Source organism: Zosterops lateralis, assembly GCF_965231275.1.
Source record: "Zosterops lateralis genome assembly, chromosome: 11".
Lineage (NCBI taxonomy): Eukaryota > Metazoa > Chordata > Aves > Passeriformes > Zosteropidae > Zosterops > Zosterops lateralis.
This window is the reverse complement of record NC_139771.1, coordinates 5,369,116-5,390,511: the sequence shown is the minus strand read 5'-3', so window position 1 is coordinate 5,390,511 and position 21,396 is coordinate 5,369,116. Positions and strand designations below refer to the sequence as shown.

The 21,396-nt window shown below is 39.6% G+C and overlaps 1 protein-coding gene across 3 annotated transcripts in view; it reads right to left on the bottom strand.

Moving 5' to 3' along the window:
* IARS1 (isoleucyl-tRNA synthetase 1) overlaps positions 1–21,396 on the bottom strand; it is a 98,534-nt gene that overhangs the window by 57,087 nt on the left and 20,051 nt on the right. For all 3 annotated transcript variants that reach the window (XM_083869125.1, XM_083869126.1, XM_083869124.1), the window contains exons 8-14: positions 19,602–19,749; positions 18,339–18,426; positions 14,529–14,589; positions 12,961–13,056; positions 8,475–8,597; positions 6,932–7,023; positions 2,456–2,554 (exon numbers count right to left, since the gene is read on the bottom strand). In XM_083869125.1, the coding sequence (XP_083725251.1) occupies positions 2,456–2,554; positions 6,932–7,023; positions 8,475–8,597; positions 12,961–13,056; positions 14,529–14,589; positions 18,339–18,426; positions 19,602–19,749 (707 nt within the window). The remainder of the gene's footprint in view (positions 1–2,455; positions 2,555–6,931; positions 7,024–8,474; positions 8,598–12,960; positions 13,057–14,528; positions 14,590–18,338; positions 18,427–19,601; positions 19,750–21,396) is intronic.

Below are 21,396 nucleotides of genomic sequence, written 5' to 3'. Positions count from 1 at the left end.
GCTGGTTTTAATAAATTTTGAATGACTGTGGCCTTATAAGTTGGGTAATTCACTAAAAAACTAATTAGAAATGCAATCAGGTTGCAAACTTTGTCCAAGTATGTTTAATCTATTTCATCAGAAAGGATTTCTATCAAGAGGGCAGCTATTCTTAAGGGACAATATACCTATCAGTCATTTATAGGAATAAAAAAAGCAACACAGTCAAACCCATTTTGTAAAGGTTAATATAGTCTGAAAAGCATTTATCCCAAATTTTCTCATTTTCAGGACATGCTGAAGCCCCAGAGAGTCCAAAACTAATTTTTTTAAAAGCTACATATTATTCCTGTGACACTTTCAGAGATCAGGTCTCTCCAAAAGCAGAAAAAGTAGGTTTTGGGAAAGATGGAGTTCCCAAAATTTAAATAAATGAATACTGCAGAAGGCCAGAAGTCTCAGTGTCAACTTCAGAAGTTACATCCCAAATAAAACTGGCATCAATGGAGAACACAGGAAGAAAACCTCAAAAACACTTCCTTATTCTTCATAAAAGCTGGAATTTAAAAGCCAACTTCAAGGCTACCCAGTATTAAATTTCCTATGAAATCACATACTGGAAATACATATTATTTATTAATAATTCTGTGATCATACATCTCTCCTTGTGCTATATTCCCAATAAAAAGCTTCCCACAATCCCTAAGAACATGTGGTTTTAAGAGGAGTCCTGAGGAATCACTTTTATATTCAATTATGGAATTGTGTTTAGAGTCAGGAATTGCCTAAAGGACAAATGGTTCCTGTAATTCCAAGCATTTTGAGAATTGCCAAATGATGTCATTGTCTGCTCTTCTCACCCAAGCTTTGCAACAGCAGCTCCAAACTTTGCTTCCACTTGTACCCCCAGTACTCAGCACTTCCAAAAAGCAACACTGAAAACCCAAATATGGGCACGAGGCAGGTTCAAACTGATCAGTAATTCTTGCTAATTACTGTCTCCTGGATGAATGGAGGTAACTTAGCAGCTTCTTCCTGAAGCACTTCCTTAACAGGATCATTCAATTTTTTTCTCTTCTGTTCATGTGAAAATTAAATATGCAGGTCTACTGTCATCCCAACAGTGCAAGCATCTTGAGGAAGCTAATTAAAGCTAAGAACAAACACTTTCACCCCCTCTACAGCTTATTTTTGCCCCAAAGGAGGATCACAGCATGTTCTGCTATGGCAAACAGAAAACAACACTTCCTAAATCTCTAAACTCTCCTGACACAGGCAGACTGGGCATGTGCTGCAGCATTGCTGGGCAGGCTCTATTCTGGATCACTGCCTTTTCCCACAGATCCCAGGATTTACAGTGTGCCTGCACCACATAAGCAGTTACGTAAAAGCTGCTCACAGAGACTTTAAATGCTCACAGAGAATTGAACTGCCAGCTACTGTCCAGGAAAAAAAGGCAGCATAAGCTGTAATTGCTCACTGAAGGTTGAGTCACCTTCTCTACAAGAAACAACTGTGGTGGGAGAGGGGTGGAATCCCAGCTCTCCCTGCAGTCCTCACATGGAAATACTGAATGAGGTTGGAATTTCCAAGTTTTCCTCACTCCCTGGGAGGTCTCAGCCTCCCAGGCACAAGTGATTGATGAGAGGAGGGGAAATAAAAATGCAGCTTATGAAAGTGCAGAACATAAGGTCCTTTTGTTACTAACACACCACAAACCCAGGACTGCCTCCCTAAAAGGCCACCAGCACCAACAGTTCCTTTTACTGCACTTAATCATGCATTTAAGTTGTTATCCAAAGCTCATCTGCTGTTTTCTACACTAATTTCACACAAGTATTTTTCACACTCCCTATATACATGTCAAGATTTCATTTTTGCCATTAACAGATTTTTTTTTTTTTAAACCTGTGTAGCTGAGTTTACCTACAGCAATTAGGGCAGCTGGGCTGAGCTTTTTGTGGGTGTTTGGGGGGAGAGTGGGTGTGGATCTTTTCTTCAAATGCACCTATGATGAAGTCATCAACCTTATCTGTAATGACTAGATGAAAAAACCTACAACTTGTCTAAAAATTAGTTTATTTTGGAACAATATATAGACAGCACTAAGTCATTTAAGTTATAAGCCTCTATTACTGTCTCAGGTGGAACCTTTCAAAAAGCACATCCTTGTTTCTGCAAGATGATTCTCCTCTGCAGTTTCTCTCATGCTGAACTGTTTACGTTTGCAGAACATGACTGGAGGGCACTTTTAATGATCCTGTCATGTATTTCCCTGTAAATTGCTAGGAAATATTCAACCTTGATAAAACTGAGGTAAAAGACTGTTTAGAACTGGTCCCAGTAGCACTGGCTGAAAAAGAGTGGAAATATGAGCAGAGTGAGCATATGAACAGTGGAACAGCTTTGGAGAGTTCCAGCACACACCCCCAGCTCCAGGGAAAGGAATAAAAGAGATTTCTACAGGAGATATTACCAGTAGCACTGGGCATTGTTCTCCAGCAGCTTCTCCACCATGTGCTCCACCCTGACAAACCAGCTGGGCACAGCTTTGTAGATCAGTGGAGTATCTGACCTGCGCAAAACAAAACAAAACCATTTATAAATGCTTCATTATTTATAAAGTGTTCTTTAATATTTATTTTTGCACATGACAGTCCCCTTTCCACAGACTGAGCTCACTGCTGCGGAAATATTATCACCGTTCAAGGTTGAGGTCTGTTTCATTTGTTAAATTACACAAACTGTTACACTTATGTGAGCTACTATTTTGAAATCCAGTCCTGAAAAAAAAACTTACAGCCCTCAAATCCAGTAATGCAAGGAATTTGTATAGCTAGAGCAATCATGAGAATGTTCAAACAATACTTGAATTTGAAATTTGTGCTCCTACATAGTACAACATTATGAACTTCAGTAACTATTAAAATGAGTCATATTTCAGTCTTCCACATGAGCTCAATCTGCATAATTTTTAATGTGTATATCAGCCTGAAAAGCCAGGGAACATTATGCTGTGTTTTTACTATTTGCATTTTAAATAATAATCACAAATCATAAAGAAGTAACAGCACCCAGGGTTAACCAGAAGAAAGTTCCATTCCAGGAGGAGAGGGAAAGCAAGAAATCCAGATAAGCATATGAAAGAAGTTTTCAATATATCTTAATATATTCCTTACTTCAATAAGCAACAAAAGAAAATCCATATGAGAGGAGAGCGGTTTCACAACTTGGAATTGCTTAGAAATGGAAACACAATTGGCCAGAGCACAGATTGAGCAATTTCCTAAATCACTTGGTAAAATCAGTATCTTCAAGCATCTGACTGCAGTGTCCCAACCCAATCTCTGATTTATCAGTTCCATAATAACTGCTCAGGCAGCACATCCTTCTAAAGTATCCTGGGATCCAACAGTGGGCACAGATCACTGTAAGGAGCCCAGAATTTCCTAATCCTTCACATCCATCCCATTATTCCATTATGAAGAGGGAGAAGAGCCCTAGGGGATAGGATCTGTTTATGGGTACAGAGGAGCAAACAACACTGAGATAAGAAGCTCATTCTCCTTTAGCATCAATCCACCCACATGTTTCTTAAAAATATTACTTTTGTTTAAGTCACTTTGGTTCAGAACTTGGCAGTACACAAAAATTCACCAGCAAAGACCCTGAGAAGTTGCTGTTATCTCCCATGTGCAGTCAGCACTACAAACAGCCAAAGTTTAGTTCATTTTAATTCATTCAAGTTATATCCACAGCAAGAACACAACTGAAATCCACCAACTACTGCAGATTATAATGTAAATTAAAATTGCTACTGTGCCAGCACTTGCCAAAGGTGCACCTGTCTGACCCACAAAAGAAAGAAAAACCACAGCAAAGGTTGTTCAGACCTTACAGCTGAACTCACAGTGCACAAAGCCCAATAATAAAAAACACACTGTTTCTTTCAACATTCTATTTCGAAAGACATTTCACTTTAACTATAACCTGTATGTTTCAATGTGCTTAAGTGTTAAAGTACCTATAACCTTAAAGGAAATGGTAACAGCTCAAAGTAATAATAATGTCATTGTGTCCTAACTGTTAAATGCAAACTTACTGATGCTTTGCCATGCAAATTTAAGTCCTAACAGGTAAAAAAGTAAACAGTCCTGTTCACTCCTCATAAAAAAGAAAGTATTCCCTAAGGTACAAGGTGTTTTGATTTCACTGAGTATCTTGTTTCATATGTGCTGAAGAATGATGAACTGCCATCACAAGATCTTGAGTAACTGGAAACAAGGAGAATAAAAAATTGATATTAAAAATTTCTGACATGGTCTTAACATGTTGGAAAAGGAAGGTTGGGACAATGGTGGCACCCCAGCTCTGCGAGGAGAGAGCAGCAGGTGGGGCTGACTGCACACAGGGCCATGGAGGGGCCTCAGGCAGGAAGGATCCAGGACAAAGGCCAACCAGGGAACCATTTCCCACACTTCCCACTCAACCCTGAGGTTGTAACACCTGAGAATCACTCCAAGCACCCACAGGGCTCTGCTCCCCCTACATGGAGGCAACAAGAAAGAGGAGAGGACAAAGTTTCCCTGAATATTTTTCTTCTACCACTACCAAGCAGTGCCTCAGCAGGAGACTGCAGAGAACAAAACACTAAAATCTGCCCAAGCAGTGACACCTCCCACATTTCTGCCCCTCATGACTGGTGAGAAGGTTGAGGACTTCAGATTCAATTGGATTTTACTGCAGAATCAAATGAGAAACACCTATTGCTGGGTTTTGTTTTCCATCAACACAAGGGGAAAAACCAAACAGAACTCAAATCAAAGTCTGATGCTTACAAAGTTCCTGCCTAACCATTCCTCTCTGTCCCAACTGAACAAAGTTTTGTTTCCCTTACAGACAGATCCTTTAGAAACACATCAGAAGAATCAAATCACATTAATTGTGATCTTATTCTCTTTTCTTGCAATTTAGGAACCATATGATCAATAACTGAGCCCATGCTATAAAGTTGCTTCTTGGTTTTGCCTTCACTGGTTTGGAAAAGCCAAAGGCCCACATCTTCCCAACACTGTTCCCAAAGGAATGGCAGGGAGGAGCTGGAGGGTCCCCCCAGCTGTCACATCCAACAGTTGCTCAACTGCTGCCCAGACAGAGCCTCACAAGATTTCACATGTGCACTCAGCAGTTCTGACCAACGTCCTCAATTTTCAGCAGTTCCAATAAAGAAAAAAATCTAACTGAAAATTATCTACTGTGTCCGTACCAAGCTGGTGTGTTTTTCAGATTTTAAAGTTTAGCTGATAGAAAATGACCACACAGAGAAGGACCCTGATTTTATGATATGTGAAAAAAAAAAAAGAAGGCAAATTTCTCAACATCCCAAGGATTCAACAACTGCTTGGTTTCAAGGAAAAGCAGTAGTACATTAAGAAGAGTCTGATTTCAAAGTTTTCTTACATTAATCAAAATAACTTATAACTATGTTCAAAGTTAAGAACTACTCTTCTACTTTTAGCATATTCCAATTATGGTTTGATTTGTGATGGCAGTGAAATGAGCTGCTCAAGTAAAATCCATTGTTCAGTTCTTCCCACTGGCTAATTTGCTGCCAGGTGCTGCCTGCGACTTATCATAAATCAACAAAAATGTCAACAGAGTGGCAGGATTAAGGATCTTCTACAGAATCAGCACTTCTGCATCCTTGCTTTGTCTCAGAAGGCCATGGCTGGATATTTGAGTTGCTACACAAGAGAAAACACAAGTGTTGCTCGATTTTGGGGGCTGCCATTTTTCAAAATCTGTCCCAAATCATCAAGGACATAACACTGGAAGAGCAATTCCCCTCCTTCCTCCAGGCAGCTGCTAGAAACAAACCAATCCTGCTGTTCAAGAGCAAGCAAAGGTTATTTTGGTTATAAATTAAAGATAAATGTACCCTGCTAGAACACTTCACCTGGCAGAGTCAGAGCCAGACAGAGAGATGAGCTTTTATCACAGTTATTTCAGTACAGGTGCTGGATACATCAGATAGGACTGAAAATCTTCAAGCCATTTCAGATAATTAAATTAGATATTTTATTTTAAGTGTGTCTTTGCTCATAATAAGAATTTAATACTCTACTAAAAGGTTACTGAAGACTTTTTTTTTTCCTTTTTTTTTTTTTTTTAATTTGATATTGTTTGGTGATTTTTTACAACAGCAATTGGGGAAATTTCAAACCAAGGAGGACACTAATAAAAACAAGCTTCATTTCTAGATTGAATCTGTCTAGCCTGTATTCCTCAGAACCAAAACTTGTTTGTTCACTGATACTGAACGCCCATGGAGAATTCCACATGGAGATTTCCCCCAGAGACATCCACCTAGGGATGTTTCCACATTTTAAGCATCTGGGCTTCTTTCAAAGAAATGTATCATCTTACAAGGTTAAAATATGGGCTTCTTTCAAAGAAATGTATCATCTTACAAGGTTAAAAACAACTATATTTTAACCATTTTATTCAAAACATACAAAGCTTTAACACAAAGATCTAAATACCTTCTGTGATATACTTATTTGGATACAATTCAAAGGGTATAAAAAAATTCCTTCTCCATCACTCAGCTGCTTAAAAAAAAATCACCTTTTTTACAAGAATTGGTTAGGTAGGAGTTCTACATCAAAACCTGAGCAACACAAACTACAAAAACACATATTTAAAATCATAAACAGAAACTAAATTTCAGCACTACATCTAAATTCACCCATTTTATGGAAAAAAAAAAAAAAAGAAAAAAGGAAAAATTCCTTGATGACTAAACCAAAACTGGAGCTCTTCTAAATTAAAAATCTCAGCTTGTGTTACTTTTAGTTTTGTCAGGAAAATTAAGTAAGGAAGGGGGGGAAATAAGGGTGAAAGCTGAAGAACTCTGTTGGAAAGCTCAGCCCAGGGGCAGGTGTGTGCTTACCTCCAGCAGAAGGGGTAGCTGTGCTGGAAGGTGGTGCTGTGGATCAGCCTGCCCTTCTCCTTCAGCCATCTGATGATGTGCTTATCTGCATCCTAAAAACACAGATTCTCCTTGGAATACACACTTCACTCAGTGAGCTGCTACAGGATTTGTTTCAGATACTTCAATTAATTAAAAAAACAAAAACAAAAACAATGCATAACAGCATTTACACACACAGAGAGAAAGCCTCTATGAAGTTTATACATTTCCTGCAGGGGTACTGTAAAACACTAAATTTGCAAAGTTATTTGCTTTCCAAATCCTGTTTATTTACAGTGTCTTCAGTGTGTCTCTGCTATCTGGATAAATTAAATTTTATAAATTAAAGCATCGGTCCTTTTTTACCCTTAACTCTTTTTCCACACAACTGTGTGGAAAATTCAAATTTTCTGAAGCACCAATACAAGCCAGAAACTACATTATTTAATATCCCAATGATTGAGTCTTCTAATTTTGTGGCAGGAAATCACATAGTGCTTTTTCTCTAATATTTAAACTTCCTGATACCACATTTCTCTAAAGTGACTGAATTTCAGAATTTGAAGCACATTTCACAATACCTCACTTCCTAACTGGGTTTTACACACTAAGCTGGAAGTGAAAGCTGTATATTGATAATTTAAGACAATCTACTGAACATACAAGTGTCAATATGACATTAAGGAAAAAAATATACAAATATCTACAAGTGAAAAATTCAGCATCATAAGAAAATTTTCCAAGAGCTTTAAATTCAGATTCCTACCAGCAAGAAGCTAAACATGGAGCCTACGGTGTCCTCTTATTTGCCCTAATGCATAAAGCAGAAAGGAAAGATTGCTGACTGAATCCTCAACTTAATTGAAAAAGATTTTAAATCTTGTCTTACATTTGTTTACAGGAACATGCTTTGCTATCAAACTGTTGCAGCAGGGCTAAAAGCAATTTGTTTTCTCGGGACATGGAATTTAAGAGGCACTCCCTGCTAGGGATTTGTATCTGAAGCAATGTGCAGTTCCTGTGGGCTCCTTTTCCAGGGATTCTCCTGCATCTCCTGGCAAGTACATGAGCACTGAAACACAGCCCACAAGTGAGGGAAAGGACTGGATTTCTCCCTCCTGGAGAGTCAATTTACATTGACTGCCTGGGAGAAACTGAATGATGGCACCTGGGAAATTCGGAGTTATCCAGAGGTGAGGGAGGCCCTGCACATGTGCCTGGAGACTCTGGACATCACATTTCTGTCAGGAAAAAGCACAGAGTGAGAGTCTCTCTGGTGTAGCTGCAAACAGGATACTCCTCTCACTACAGATACACAACATTACTTGCATTTCAACTTTTTTTCTCAGCTGCTCAATAAACCATTCCAACCTTGTTGCAAATGTTAAAACACCTTTTAATTTATCCAGATACCAGTGACACACTGCAAACAAGCCCACAGAGGGAAAGAAAAGAAAGCTTCTACCAGGTATAAAATGTATCTTGAAAAAAGTAATACTTTACTGTCTCCAGGCCCACTGACCTTCACATACTGCCCAGCAAAGTCAGTCACTTCTGCTGTGAAGCAGCCTGATGCATCAACAGGACACACAGGCACAGAGTCCTTCTGAATGATATTAAAATCCATGCAGACCCTGTAATCATCCTGCAAAAGACACAAGCACCAAGCTGTAAGAATACAAAATGGTAGGTAAAATATCCACCCCTAGAAAAAGGAATTAAATATTAAACAGAAAATGTGATGACTGGACAAGAATAGCAAAATATTCAGCCTTCACTAATCCAAAATACTTAGGAGGGAGTTCTGTTCTGTAGGATTGTCATTTTATTCATGCAGAAAATTATTATTTCTTCAAACTCTCACCTAGTACAGGGGACATATGCATGTTTTTCTGTGCACATCAATGCATGTACATACACATGTATTTTATGTGTCTGAGTACATTCATGGAGTGAACAGCTTCAGGCAACCATTGCATGGCAAAAGAACTGCCAACCTCTCCATGCTGCTCCTGTCCCAGCCACAGCCTGGATGTGCTCACTCTCCAGCCAACACTGCATTTTTCAGAAAGCAGGTTGTTTTAATCAATCTAATTCTGGCATTTCACATAAGCAGTCCCATTTTCTGAATGTCTTAACGATCCAAAGCCTTCAAATCTGTATTTTTCAATCTTTTTTTGGCCTATAGGCAATGCTACTGATCAAGAACCACACATGGACAACATCATGGGGTTTTTTCCTGGCCAGTTTCCACTTAAATTTTTAATTTCCTGTATCAGTAAGAAGAAGAAGAAAAAAAGTATTTGCTTCAGACTTTCCTGAACATAACTGAACAATAATGGCATCAGAGAAAAGATGAAAGTAAAATTAGTTGGGGGATAGAAAAGTTCAGATTTTACCTCCAAGTCTGCAGTCCGAGCAAATGTGTATCTTAATGCAGTTACAGCAATGGCTTACAGGACACACAGCAGCTGTTTCACAGGAGCTGCATCCACAGCACCCTCTCAGCCTGCTCAAGGACCCCACACCAGAGCCAGTGTGGAAATACACATTTCATAGGGCACAGCTCCCTGAATTCTCCTTCCTTGGCCCTAACCACCACAGGTGAGCCAGCTCTGGAGTGCAGGGCAGGGCTTCCATGTCCTTTTTGTCCTCACCCTGTCCCTTCAGCTCTCCCCATTGTCCCTGTGGCTCCCGGCTCCCCTGCTGTGTCACTGTACAAGGATGAAACTCATCCACACACAGGGAAGAGTTTGCTGCCTCATGGACCAATGCCTGACACACAGAAACAACAAATCCCTCCAGCTCCAGCACCAGAGCACAGCCTCTTCCCCTGTGCAGCAGCTGCAGAAAGCATCACAATTATTGACCCTGCACTTGGTCACCCAGCTCCTGCAGTCAGGACAAGACTGAGAGAAGCCCCTTCCCTGCTGGCCTTTCCTCAGCTCTTATTGCTGTGGGGTTTAAAACACAGCACAGATGACAGAGCTGATGGCAGCCCTGATTCGGCAGGGAGCTGCTAAAGGCTTTGAAGCAGCAGCCAGCACAGAGTACAAAGTGTGGCACACTCATAGCCCTGCTAAGGCAGCACAACAAACCCTCCCTGGGCAGCACCTCGGTCAAGAGGTGCTTCAGCTCCTCTGCTGCAGCCAAGGGCTGTGCTGCTCTGCCTTGCTGCAGTCAGCTCCCTGCTTCTGAACAACCTGAACAGGAATGGAAGCTCTCCAGACTCAGGTGCCATTTGATTTAATGAAGATTTCCTTCAGTAATCTCAAGGCAAGAATATATCTAGGCATGTACAAGGAATCCACAACTGCAAAGCTCAAATAAAATCTAAGGCCAAGATGAGTTTTTTCCAGGATAAGAGTTACAGTGGTCACTCTTGTACCTCAGAATCCCTCAAAAGATTAAACATAGAAGTGTAATACACAAAATTACTAAGTAGAAACTATTAACCAGCTCATTTGTGAGAAATCAAAAGCTTTTTTTATGTGAAATTTTAACAAAACAACAGAAACATGAAGTCAAATGTTCACCTTCAGCACCCCTTAGCAAAAACCAACATCACTTTTGCTGAAAGCGCCAGGTACTGAAAAAAAAGTGCATCAGTAACAGATCTATGAAACTTGTGTGTCACAGTTTGAGCAGGCACTAGAAGTATTGCAAATTAAAAATCTGTATGCAAATTCGAGTTACTAAAGCTTTTTAAGCTGACTGCAGGTACATCTACAGATGATGAAATGCCTGAGCAGCTGAATTTTAGTGTCATGTTAATCTTGAAGTACAATGAGTTTACAGTGGTTTTAATACAGGTTTGTCCTGTTCTGTGAGCTTTAATTTTGATGTCTTTTGAACTGAAATAACAGAGTGCTCTGATATGGTGTGGTAGCCTTGGCAAAGGCATGACACAAGACAATGAAACTACATCTGCAACTAAATGCATGTGAATTTTTACTTTCAGTTTTTTTGGAGAAGGATACATGGCTGAACTATCAGAAATACAAAACACGTATCACTAAGTAGGATTTTAAAAAAATAAACTGACTTTCCAACTCTATTTATCAAAGGGACTCACTTTTATTGATGGGAAGGAACAGAGAAAAGACTCGAGGCTTGTTGTGAAGGACTGGGCTCTATTTCTTCTCCTCTGACTGTCCTGGTCCAGTTATTCCTTTCCTATTCACCTTCAACTCAACAGGAAGGAGGAGCTAATTCTCCAGGAAGACAATCCTGTCACACCATGAACCATCTCCCTTCTTCCATATGAGCCTGTGTAAAGGCCAATACCAACAGTATCCCATACAGAGCCTACTGTGAAACAATGAAATCCTGAACTCACACCAGGACCTCTGTGAGCTTCTCTGAACAGAAATCATCTAGGGGCTATCAAAACTGAGTTCCATGCACCCCAAAAAGAAGGCAGCAGCATGAAGTGCAATGTACACTGTGCACTTTCCTCCTGAAGGCAGCACAGCCCATTGATTCAGGCCCCTGGACCAAAAGTTACCTACTCAAACCTCTCCTCAGCTGATGAATGCAAGCTTTTGTCTGTGATGCGTGTGCACTTTTTCCTCACACAGTGTTTTATGTATTTTTTTTCTTTGTGAAGCATTTAACTGTTACTCTTAGGTTTTTTCCCTTAAAAAAAAAGTTTTACAAGTAATTGCTGATTTCCCTGGAGACAGAGGGAAAAACTCTTTTTACTCTGTGTTTACAAAACTCAGTGGGCTTATTTAAAAAAAAAAAAAAAATCAAGTAAAAGAGGGCAGATAATCCTTGCTCTAGAAGGCCAGACCTTTCCAACAAGTATAACTAGACTGTGCAAATACACAAACCACTCTCATGGCAGCCCAGGGAAAGCTTCTTCCAGAGCTCCTTCCCTGCTGGCAGCCTCTTCCTTTCCTTCCCTCCATCTCCCACAGCAAGAGTTCCTGACTCTAAACCAACTCTGACTCCTCTGGAACAGCCAAGATTCAGCTCCAGGGGAGAGTCTGAGGAGCAAAAGTGTGAGGATTTATCCTCCTCAGGACACTTGACCAGCCAACACCATTTCTTTCATTAACTGCTAACACAGCCCTCTCTAATTTTCTTTATTCAGAGCTATATTAAGCTGGAACATCTTTTCATATCAACCATCATCCTGACAAGGGAAACACCACCACAATGGATGTACCCTTCAGAGAAATGCAGGGAAAAAAGGATGGAAGAGGATGGGCTATTTCACATGAATACAAAGAGGCCTGTTGCTAATGCCAAGTTGCTCTGGAAATTATGACAAAGCTCATGGTCTAGGGATTGCTAATTGCTAGGCACTGCAAGTTTTTTGAGGGCATCTTTGGATAATGGCTGAAGACAGGACACTCTACAAAAAGGACAATGAGCCTAAACTTAGCGCATTTATTTCAAGTGTGTAAAAACTGGAATGTTAAATCCATGACAAATTATTCCTCTTAGCCTTAAAAAAGAACAGACTGAGGGGAAGGGACAATAAAGACAGGAAAAAAAAGAATGGAGTGTAACAAAATCCTTTCACACCAAGGGATGGTCTCGGGACAAAAGCAGTGAAAGCTTTTTTCTCCTCATTCTCTAAAAGCCCAGTGAGTACTGAAATGCTGAAGAGGGCCAGTGTGCTGGGCAGAACTGCCATTCCCAACCAAAATTATCACTTAGCAAAGCCAGTTTTCACTGCCAGATCATCCCTGCTCAAAGCTCTAACCTCAGACTCTGAGAAAAGCTGAGATCAATGACACTCAAAGGATGCACTGAGGAGTTCAGCTCACACACCACAACACAAACCAAAGCCAGGGACACAAACACCTCCAGTCTAGCACAGGCACCAAGTGGAAGAGCTCATGAGAATACAAAGCTACATGATATTCTTACATTTTTAAGCAGCAAATGGGAAGGTTGTTCAACATCAACCACTCTGACAGAGACCCCAGGAGCTGGAAGGGCAAGCAACCTGTGCTGGCCAAAATGAACATTACAGAGGTGTAGTTGACACTTACAGCACCGAAATAGGGAGCCTGATGGACAACTCCTGTGCCTTCCTCCTCCTTCACATAACCATCCACTACCACAGTAAAGGCACCTTTTTCTTTGCACTGCAACACAAAAATATAGGTTTATAGAGATAAATATCTACATACATACAGCAGAGTTGTTCAGAAGCTGGCAGCGCCATGAGCCACACAAAAGAGAAAAGAATTGCACCAAAAGTCAGTGACACAGTAAAATGTGACATCCCTAACACGACTTAATGACTTCCCAAAGCCCAGACACCTGTGTACTTCATTTACAGAGTGTCAAGTATGACTAAATCTCACACCTCTCCAGAAGGCCTCCAAGTCAATTACTCCTCAAGGCACAGCTCTTCACACAGTTCTGCGCTTAACGGACTGCAATCAATACACTCATGAACGTGAGGACACAACCAGGAAAGGTACAGAAGTTTCCCTGCGTTTTTGTATGTCCCCTATACCTCTGAATTTAAAAAAGTTTGCTTTTATAGTCACACATTTTCCTTCAGAGAACATGAGCAAGGTAAATACCAAATAAAAACAGAGGGAAAATCCAGAAAAAAATTGCTAAGAAAGGATATGACAATTTTCAGTGTGTTCAGTATGAAAAACAAAGGGTCATTTACTATTCCTTAGAACAAAAATAGTAAAAAGAAATTACTGCAGTCACAGCTGAACCAAATATGTTACAAAATATTAGGTCTGGCTTGTTCTGAAGGGAGATGTTTTGAGATAAGATCTCCATTGTAAATAAAAAATTGTAGATACCCCATCTGCTCCTTACAGCAGGACTCACAAAATTGATCCATTCCAAACCTCAGATGCACAGTCCAATTTTCCAGATTCAGCTGTGTTTGGCTTTCCTCTGGAAATATCAGACCCTGCTCTCTGCAAAGGTTTTCCCACCTTTGCTGACTCCTGCACATCTTTCAGAACAGAAAATGTCACAAATTACCAAATCCCTTACAGGAGTTCACAGCTGCCAGGCCAGCAGTGCTGTACCTCTCTTCTTTGCAAAATATCAGCAGTTTTTAATCAGATTAAAAAAAAAAAAATAGAAAAATTCTCTAAACACTTTCCTATTGCTACATATTCTTTTACCATCTATGATGCCAGACCTAATGCAGTGCTTAAAAGCTGCATCCAGATAAATCTGATACATCAGTGGGTTTTTAGGAAAGGCTTTTAACTCTTCAGTGGGAATCATGACACATCTCTGATTGTTATCCAAAGTCAGTCACTCCCTTGTGAAGACAAAGCTTCTGGACTTAGCAGGTAGACAGAACTCACCAGATGGGAAAATGAGAGAATATTTGTTAATATGTATTTGTTAATATGTATTGAGATTTCTCTGAAGTCAAACTTCTATTTATCATCCAGTGTTTAGCCTGAGTATATTTACAACTTAAACAAAAAAAATTTAGAGAAAAGAGTCAACACTGTTTTCAAACTTTCATTAGGATTTTAAGGTACTTCATACAACCTGGAGATTGTTATTGGAACTTAAGATCTTTTTATAATATAAATAAGGAATACCCCTAACTGGTTCATCTTACCTGAATAAAATATTCAAAGAGTGGTTTGTATTTCTTGCCTTTAAGAACAATACCAGGAAATCTGAGGAGAAAGATTTACAAGAACATAAATTAACAACTTGAAAAATACTTATTTTCCTATTGGCTTCTTCACCTCCCTGACAGAATTTGATTTCAGATGATGAAAATAATTTTCTTAAGTTTACTTCCCACCTCTGTGGTAACCTGGAGAAAAAACAATGTCTTTTCATGCATCTCTGCTACCAGTCAACAACTTGTACCTGATGGACTTCAGTCAAACAATCAATGAAAATTAATAAAGGAATTAAGCATTAATGACAAGCTCCTTATAGTAAAGCTGGGCAAGAGTCTTCTGGCTAAAACACAATATTCATAACAACAAAGACCTAAAGCTCAGCAGGTCCAAGAGAACTAATGATCCAAAACACCTCAAGTTTTCTGTACAGAAGATTGTGACACAGGGCACTGCACCCTATAAAGCTCAGATGCCTCATCCCTTATTCTAAAACTGGGCATCCAAACTCTGCACAGACAGGACTGGCTGAGGAACCAGCTGAGGCACACCAGAAATGGGAGGCAGAGATGGAGCCTGCAGGTCTGGCTCCCTTCGCACTTCTGGCAGCAGCTGACAAAGGCACTGATCAGGTCGGGATTTGCAGCTCAGAACTCTCCTGAAACTGCTTAAATGGTCCAATTTCAGGAGGAAAATCCAACTAAAACACAACTTAATCTAATAGACGGGCTGGCTCTCTGACTGTGTCCCAGCTATGGTCTCTCCCTACTCTGTCCTTGATCTCCAACTCCCAAACAATGGTCAAACTATCAGAAATCACTCGACTCCTTCAAAGCAGGGACTCTTCAAAGCTGTTTCACTGCACAGGAAGGACCTGGAGCAGCATTTACTGCCAAGTTCAAGAGCATGACTCCTCAGTTCAGCACACACAATATCCTCTAGGAATTGAGAAGAATTCTATTTTAAGGCTCAGCTTTGCAGATGGTTTATATATTTTTATATTACAAACAGCCTTAGGAATGTTGGAGGTGCTTAATCAGGATCAGATGAGAGAAAAGCATCCCAGTGCTCAGCCACACAGATGTAGGAATGCTCAGATACACAATGTGAAGCACCAAAACTGGCTTGAAAAAGAAAAAAAGAAAAAAAGTAGTTATATCATTATTTAACACAACTCAGAGAAAGGTAAAGGTTGTGGATCACATTCCTGATTTTCATTTTGGGATCTGAAATACTTGGGTTTGTCCAAGTCCTGTACTCCAGTTGAAAAATTATACAATGGTGCCTTCTTGTGACCTAAATTAGAGTAGAAAGACTCATTTAAAATTTCTTCAGCAATCCTTCACCTTTAGGAGATCAGAAATCTCTGGTTTGGATTCCTTAGAATCCAAAAAGAGACAAGAAAGAAAAACAGTGTGAAGAAATTAAATGCTTAATATGTCAAAGGATTGAAATCTAACACAAGGGGAGGGAAATGCTCAGCAGTCACACCCTATCTACCACTGCTAAATAAAACAAGAAGTCACTGGAGAGCCAAAATTGGGGTGATACACCCATGAGTGCAAAGGTCAAGGGACTTCAGACTCTGAACATTTTCTATCAGACCATTCCCTGACCTCAGCCCCATGCCTGGTTACATTAAGTTGCATCAATTTCTCCCTCAAGGGCCTGACTGCTTGAGAATTTAAAAGTGAGATAAAGAAGAACAAAGTTAAGAGCAGAAGTGGTGAAGTTCATTTCCATGAATTTACTCATAGATCTAAATCTTTCACAGATCCAGTCAACTACCAGATACCTTTCAACTGTCTCACATTTGAGAAAATTAATTATTATATAACAGAAAAACTGGAGCATGACCAAAAACAGAAAAGAAATCAGCCTGAAAAGAGACCATACCACTAATACAAAAAGAATTAAAATATACTGTTCTGCAAAGAGATTTGCTAGCAGCCTTAAAGATTGGAAGAGGTTAAAAAAAATGAAAATTTTAAAAGTTATCAGAGATTGAGGGGGTGAGTGGTGGTGTTAGAAAGACCATTTAGCAGGGACATAAATACAGCACCTGAAACATGTATGATTGCCTTAAAGAACAGGCTCTTCCCATTTCTGATGAAGACACCTCAAAAAAAGACCAAAATGTTCTGTGTATTCCTAGATGTAGAATGACTGCAGTCACACTGAAGTTAAATTTGCCTCAAAACAAGAATTTGGAAGCAAAAGACAACAGATTAATAAATTTAATATACAGGCTGCCTTGCTTCCTTTTTAAGCCTAAAGCAAATGTATTAAAAGTTCTTAAGAAACTAAAATGGTTTTGATGGAAGGCTTAGTTTTTAGACACTCTGAAGAGGTTTCAAAAAACCAAAAAGGAACAGAGTATCTGTATTTCACAAGAGAACTGAAGCACTGATGGACCTAAAAGCCACTGAGAAAGGTGCAACAACCTGATTCAACTTCAAGTGATTGAGAGTTCTTTGTAAGTGAAGTGCTAAAGAACAGACAATGTGAATTTGCCAAGAACAAGCCACACAAAGCCAAATTTTTTGGGGGCAGATTTACCAGTTTAGATAACAAGCAAGCAGATCAAATTTAGGTCTTAACATTAGTGAGAGTTTTGACACAGTCATTCCAAAATGAACAAATACTTGAACTGGAGGATACACCACCATCACTTCAAGAGAAAGTTGTTGTTAACTCAGATCAGACCAAAACAAAATCCCCAGTGGTGTCCTGGCACTGCAGTTTCACTGATGACTCAGAGGGGAGGAAAAACTCCATAGATCACAAGTTCAGCCAAGCCTGAAGAATGAGAGCACTGAACATCATCTTCAGAAACTGAACACCAGCTTCAATTGGTACAGACCAAGTGACAGATTAAGAGCATTCTCAAAAAGGAGGGATGGAGGGAAATCAATGCAGAAATATAAAATTATTCAACTGTCACAGTATGAGCCATCAGAATAAGAAACATCTTCAACATTCCAGCTCTGTTTCCGTAATTTAATGATTACATGCAACTGCTCAGCTGAAATAACCTCCATTTGTTCAATTTAAAGCTTTCAACTGCTTGATAAAATGACAAAAATAGAAAAAACTGATGCCAGTGAAGAAGGGGTTTATTCTCAAAAACATTTCTGGTCTTTTTTTAATTATTATTGTTGTAGTTATCTGGGGTTTTATAGGGTTTTCTGGTTTGTTTTTTTGAATAAAGTGAGCAAACAAATATTTATTGTATTTTCTTTAACAGGCTGCTATTTTATACAGAAGGTTTAAGAGAAGCCAAGACCCACATTTTGTCTAAAAGAGCTACAGAATTTAATGCCTGCACCTCCTGCCCAGTCTGACTTCTTGAATAATTCCAATTTTTCCACCCAATCAAGATGAATAAGCACCCTGCAGAAAGCCACGACTGCCACTAATTACAAAAGTAGTATTTATTTGCTAAAAACAATAGGATTGTTTTGCCCAATTCCCTTTAAACCTTTACATAATGTGCAGAAGGTGGCATTTGGACCACACCTCCAGCATTCTCTCTAACTTCTACCTTAATGCAAACACACAGGAAAGGGATGGACTAAGGAACCTTTTTTCCCCACCACAATACAAGGACTCAATTGAACTTTTTTTCTATTTGTAGCTTCACATACAAGACCAATTTATTCCAGCAAATTTCAATTCCTTTCACAGATTTTTGCAATATAAACACAGACGCAGGGAACTCCATCTTCTTAAAAACATTCAACTTCTGGTCTAGAAAAACACCAAAACCTAGCAAGTGTAACAATTTATGTACTCGCCTGTCAAGTATCTGATATTCACTGTCAGATTTGTACAGTGCCACCAGCCTGGACTCCATCAAAATGTAAATCTTCCCTGTAGCTTTATCTAGAATATAAAATAAGACAGGAGTTTCACAAATCTCAGTTTAATCCCTTCATTTCCACCATTATGAAACCTTTCAATATATACCAGATATTGTAGCAATAAAACTGCCCAGAATAATCCTTTACTACTTTCCAGCTACTTTTCCCCCACACAGCCAGTTAAGGAACACTTTCCAAAGGCTAAGTTCAACCAGAAACCACAGGATAACACCCAGGCCACCCAGGCCACATTTTCAGTGTTCTGTTGTTGCAGAGGCAGAAACACCTTGTTTATTATTGCTGAGTCAAATAAAAAAACAACTGAGAAGTTTCAGTAAATTGTACCTGAAACAGAGGGAAACAATTGGAAGATGGACAATGACTACATAAAATCCACATTATTAATTTTTAATGTGATGATTGCACTTTATGCAGCTTTCCTGAGATCCACTATTTCAATTACCTGCTTGGATTTCTTTATAAAATAAGTATATTCTATATAAAATAAGTATATGTTAACAAAGGAAGTTAACATCAAAAAACTGATGTTGTGAGTGAAACGTTATGAAGAAAGCTCATTTTCTACCCCAAACCACCCTGATTTCCTAACTTCAATGATAAATTTTATTCAGGTTGCGACCCTGCCAACTTAGGATCACTGTCCCACAGCAGTGAGCCAGAGACATCCAACTCAGCACATCAGGCAAGTGAGGTTATTTCTGAAATATCCAGTATTTCTTTTTAAGATGACCAAATTTATGTTAAAACTTTTCTTCAAAGAAAGAAGTTCTCTTCAAAGAAAGAAAACTCACACACGTAGCATTCACTGCAAAGGCCTGCACAACTTTGTGTTTAACACACAACAGATTCATGAGGTTATGTTGAAACTGGAAATTCCTACTCACTATTTTTTTTTTTTTAAAAAGAGGAGGTAGGTGTTTGTAGATGAAGGTATAATTAAAGACTACAAACACATGCACAAACCTTTTTTATATTATTCTTTATTTCATCTATCAGTATTTTTTAAGGAATAGTCCTGTCAATTCATGTTAAATAAGAGCAGAGCAGAAATCATCAGCCACATCCAAAGTGGATCTCATCCTTCAAAAGTTCTGTAAATTTAACATAAACCAGTCTAAAATACAAAACCTAAGTACGTATTTACAGGCCCTGAAGGAAGAGGTGTTCAACACTTGCCTCTCAGTTTTACATACTGCAGCTCAGGGTTAACACAAAGGGCCAGGTTGCTGGGCAAGGTCCAGGGAGTCGTGGTCCAGGCAACAAGAGAAACATTTGGATCTTCTTCCAGTGGGAAGCTCACAGTCACTGAAGGATCCTGAACATCCTGAAAAACAATTTAATATGCCATGTTTATCTGTAATGTAAAAGGTGAAGTGGCAATAAAGCCAGAACAGAGCACCAGTCACTGAGTTCCTCATAACACCAGTGTAGTCTGTCAGTCCAACAAGGCCACAGGGCTAAAATCTCCCATTAGCAGGGAGATTTGGGGGATTTGCTGCCAAAACACCAAAGAAAGACAAGTGCAGTTCCTTTAGGTACCTCTTATAACCCCATTTTTGAAGTTTAGAACCAATCTCAGAGGTCAGGAAAATCAGCTCTTTCTCAGACACTGCTAAACAAAGCCTTTCCCACATTTTCTTCTGCAGCCAGGGATCAGGAAGAACAGCCACCACATAAAGTGATTTATCTCTAATTAAGCTGTTGTTAACAAGGTGGGGGGGGAATGTTTGGGGTACGTAAAAACAACAGTATGTCAATATTTAAGACTAAAATCCTCAGGGAAGGAGACCTTTGTCAGCTGCTCTACAAAACTTCACCTTCAAACGAGTCCAAAAAAAAAAATCCCCCGAAAACAAGATTTTCTTTCAGCCAAGTACAACCCTATTCAGTCACTTCACATTTCACATATGATGAAAAGCTGCTTGTAAAAGCAAGTCTAATCCTGCAAATGTGAAATTTTCACTAGGAAATCCTAAATGCCAGCTCAGAGGGGGCAGTGCACACCGACCCCCAGCCCAGAAACAGGTGCCGTGGCCTGGGCACGTCTCGTGCGAGGCGCTCTGGTCTCCATCCAGCATCAGGGAACAGTTAACGGCATCATGGGACAGGCAGCTATTTCTGTCTGAGCTGAGGGCTGCTCCACAGGGAGTTTGCTGTGAACATCTGGTGCAGTCAACAGTAAAACATAAATATTACATAACCCATGGCCTGTGCTCAGTACCAGGCAGAAACTGAGCTCTCTGCTCTGTCTCTACCAAGTGCAGGGCAGCACTGCAGGCTACTCACTTTGCTCTCTGAAGCTCTGAGCTCAGCAAGCAGATAAAAACAACTGGCAAAGCATAAAAAATACCATCCAGGCTGACAGGTGATGGCATTGTGTGGTGTTTTAGCTGTTAAAATCTCTCCTGAAGACACTGATTCTTCAGTTTAATGCAATAGCAGCTGCCAGCACTGTTAATTCAGGTGTGCACTGGACACCCAGCTCTGGTTCTGAAGGTGCCTCTTGTGTCCTATTGCTCTTGATGTGTGTCCCAATTCCCAGAGGATCAATAATCAGCAGCCAAAGGCTGTTTTCCAATGTGAGAAAGGCAACAGCTGCCTCACACCCAGAAATGACTGTGCTCACCAAGAATAAATCCTGTGGGCTCACAGACCCACAACTTCCAAAAGCCATTTCTAGCAGATGAGAAAGATAATTTTTGCATGGAGTGGCAGGGCAGGATCCCACCCAAACAAACCTCTGGTTCTAGAATAAGAAACAATTTCTAAATATTTAATTAGGAGTCAAGAAAAGAAAAGAGCTTCAGCTTTATGGAAAAAGAGAACACAGATACACATAAACACAAACCCTCCAAAACAGTCTTTGTTCTAAAGAAAGTTCATTTATCTGAGCCTGTGTGAAATGTCAGTCAATGAGGACAAGGAAAGTTATTATTTCAGTTGTCAGACAGTCACAAATACCAAGATATCT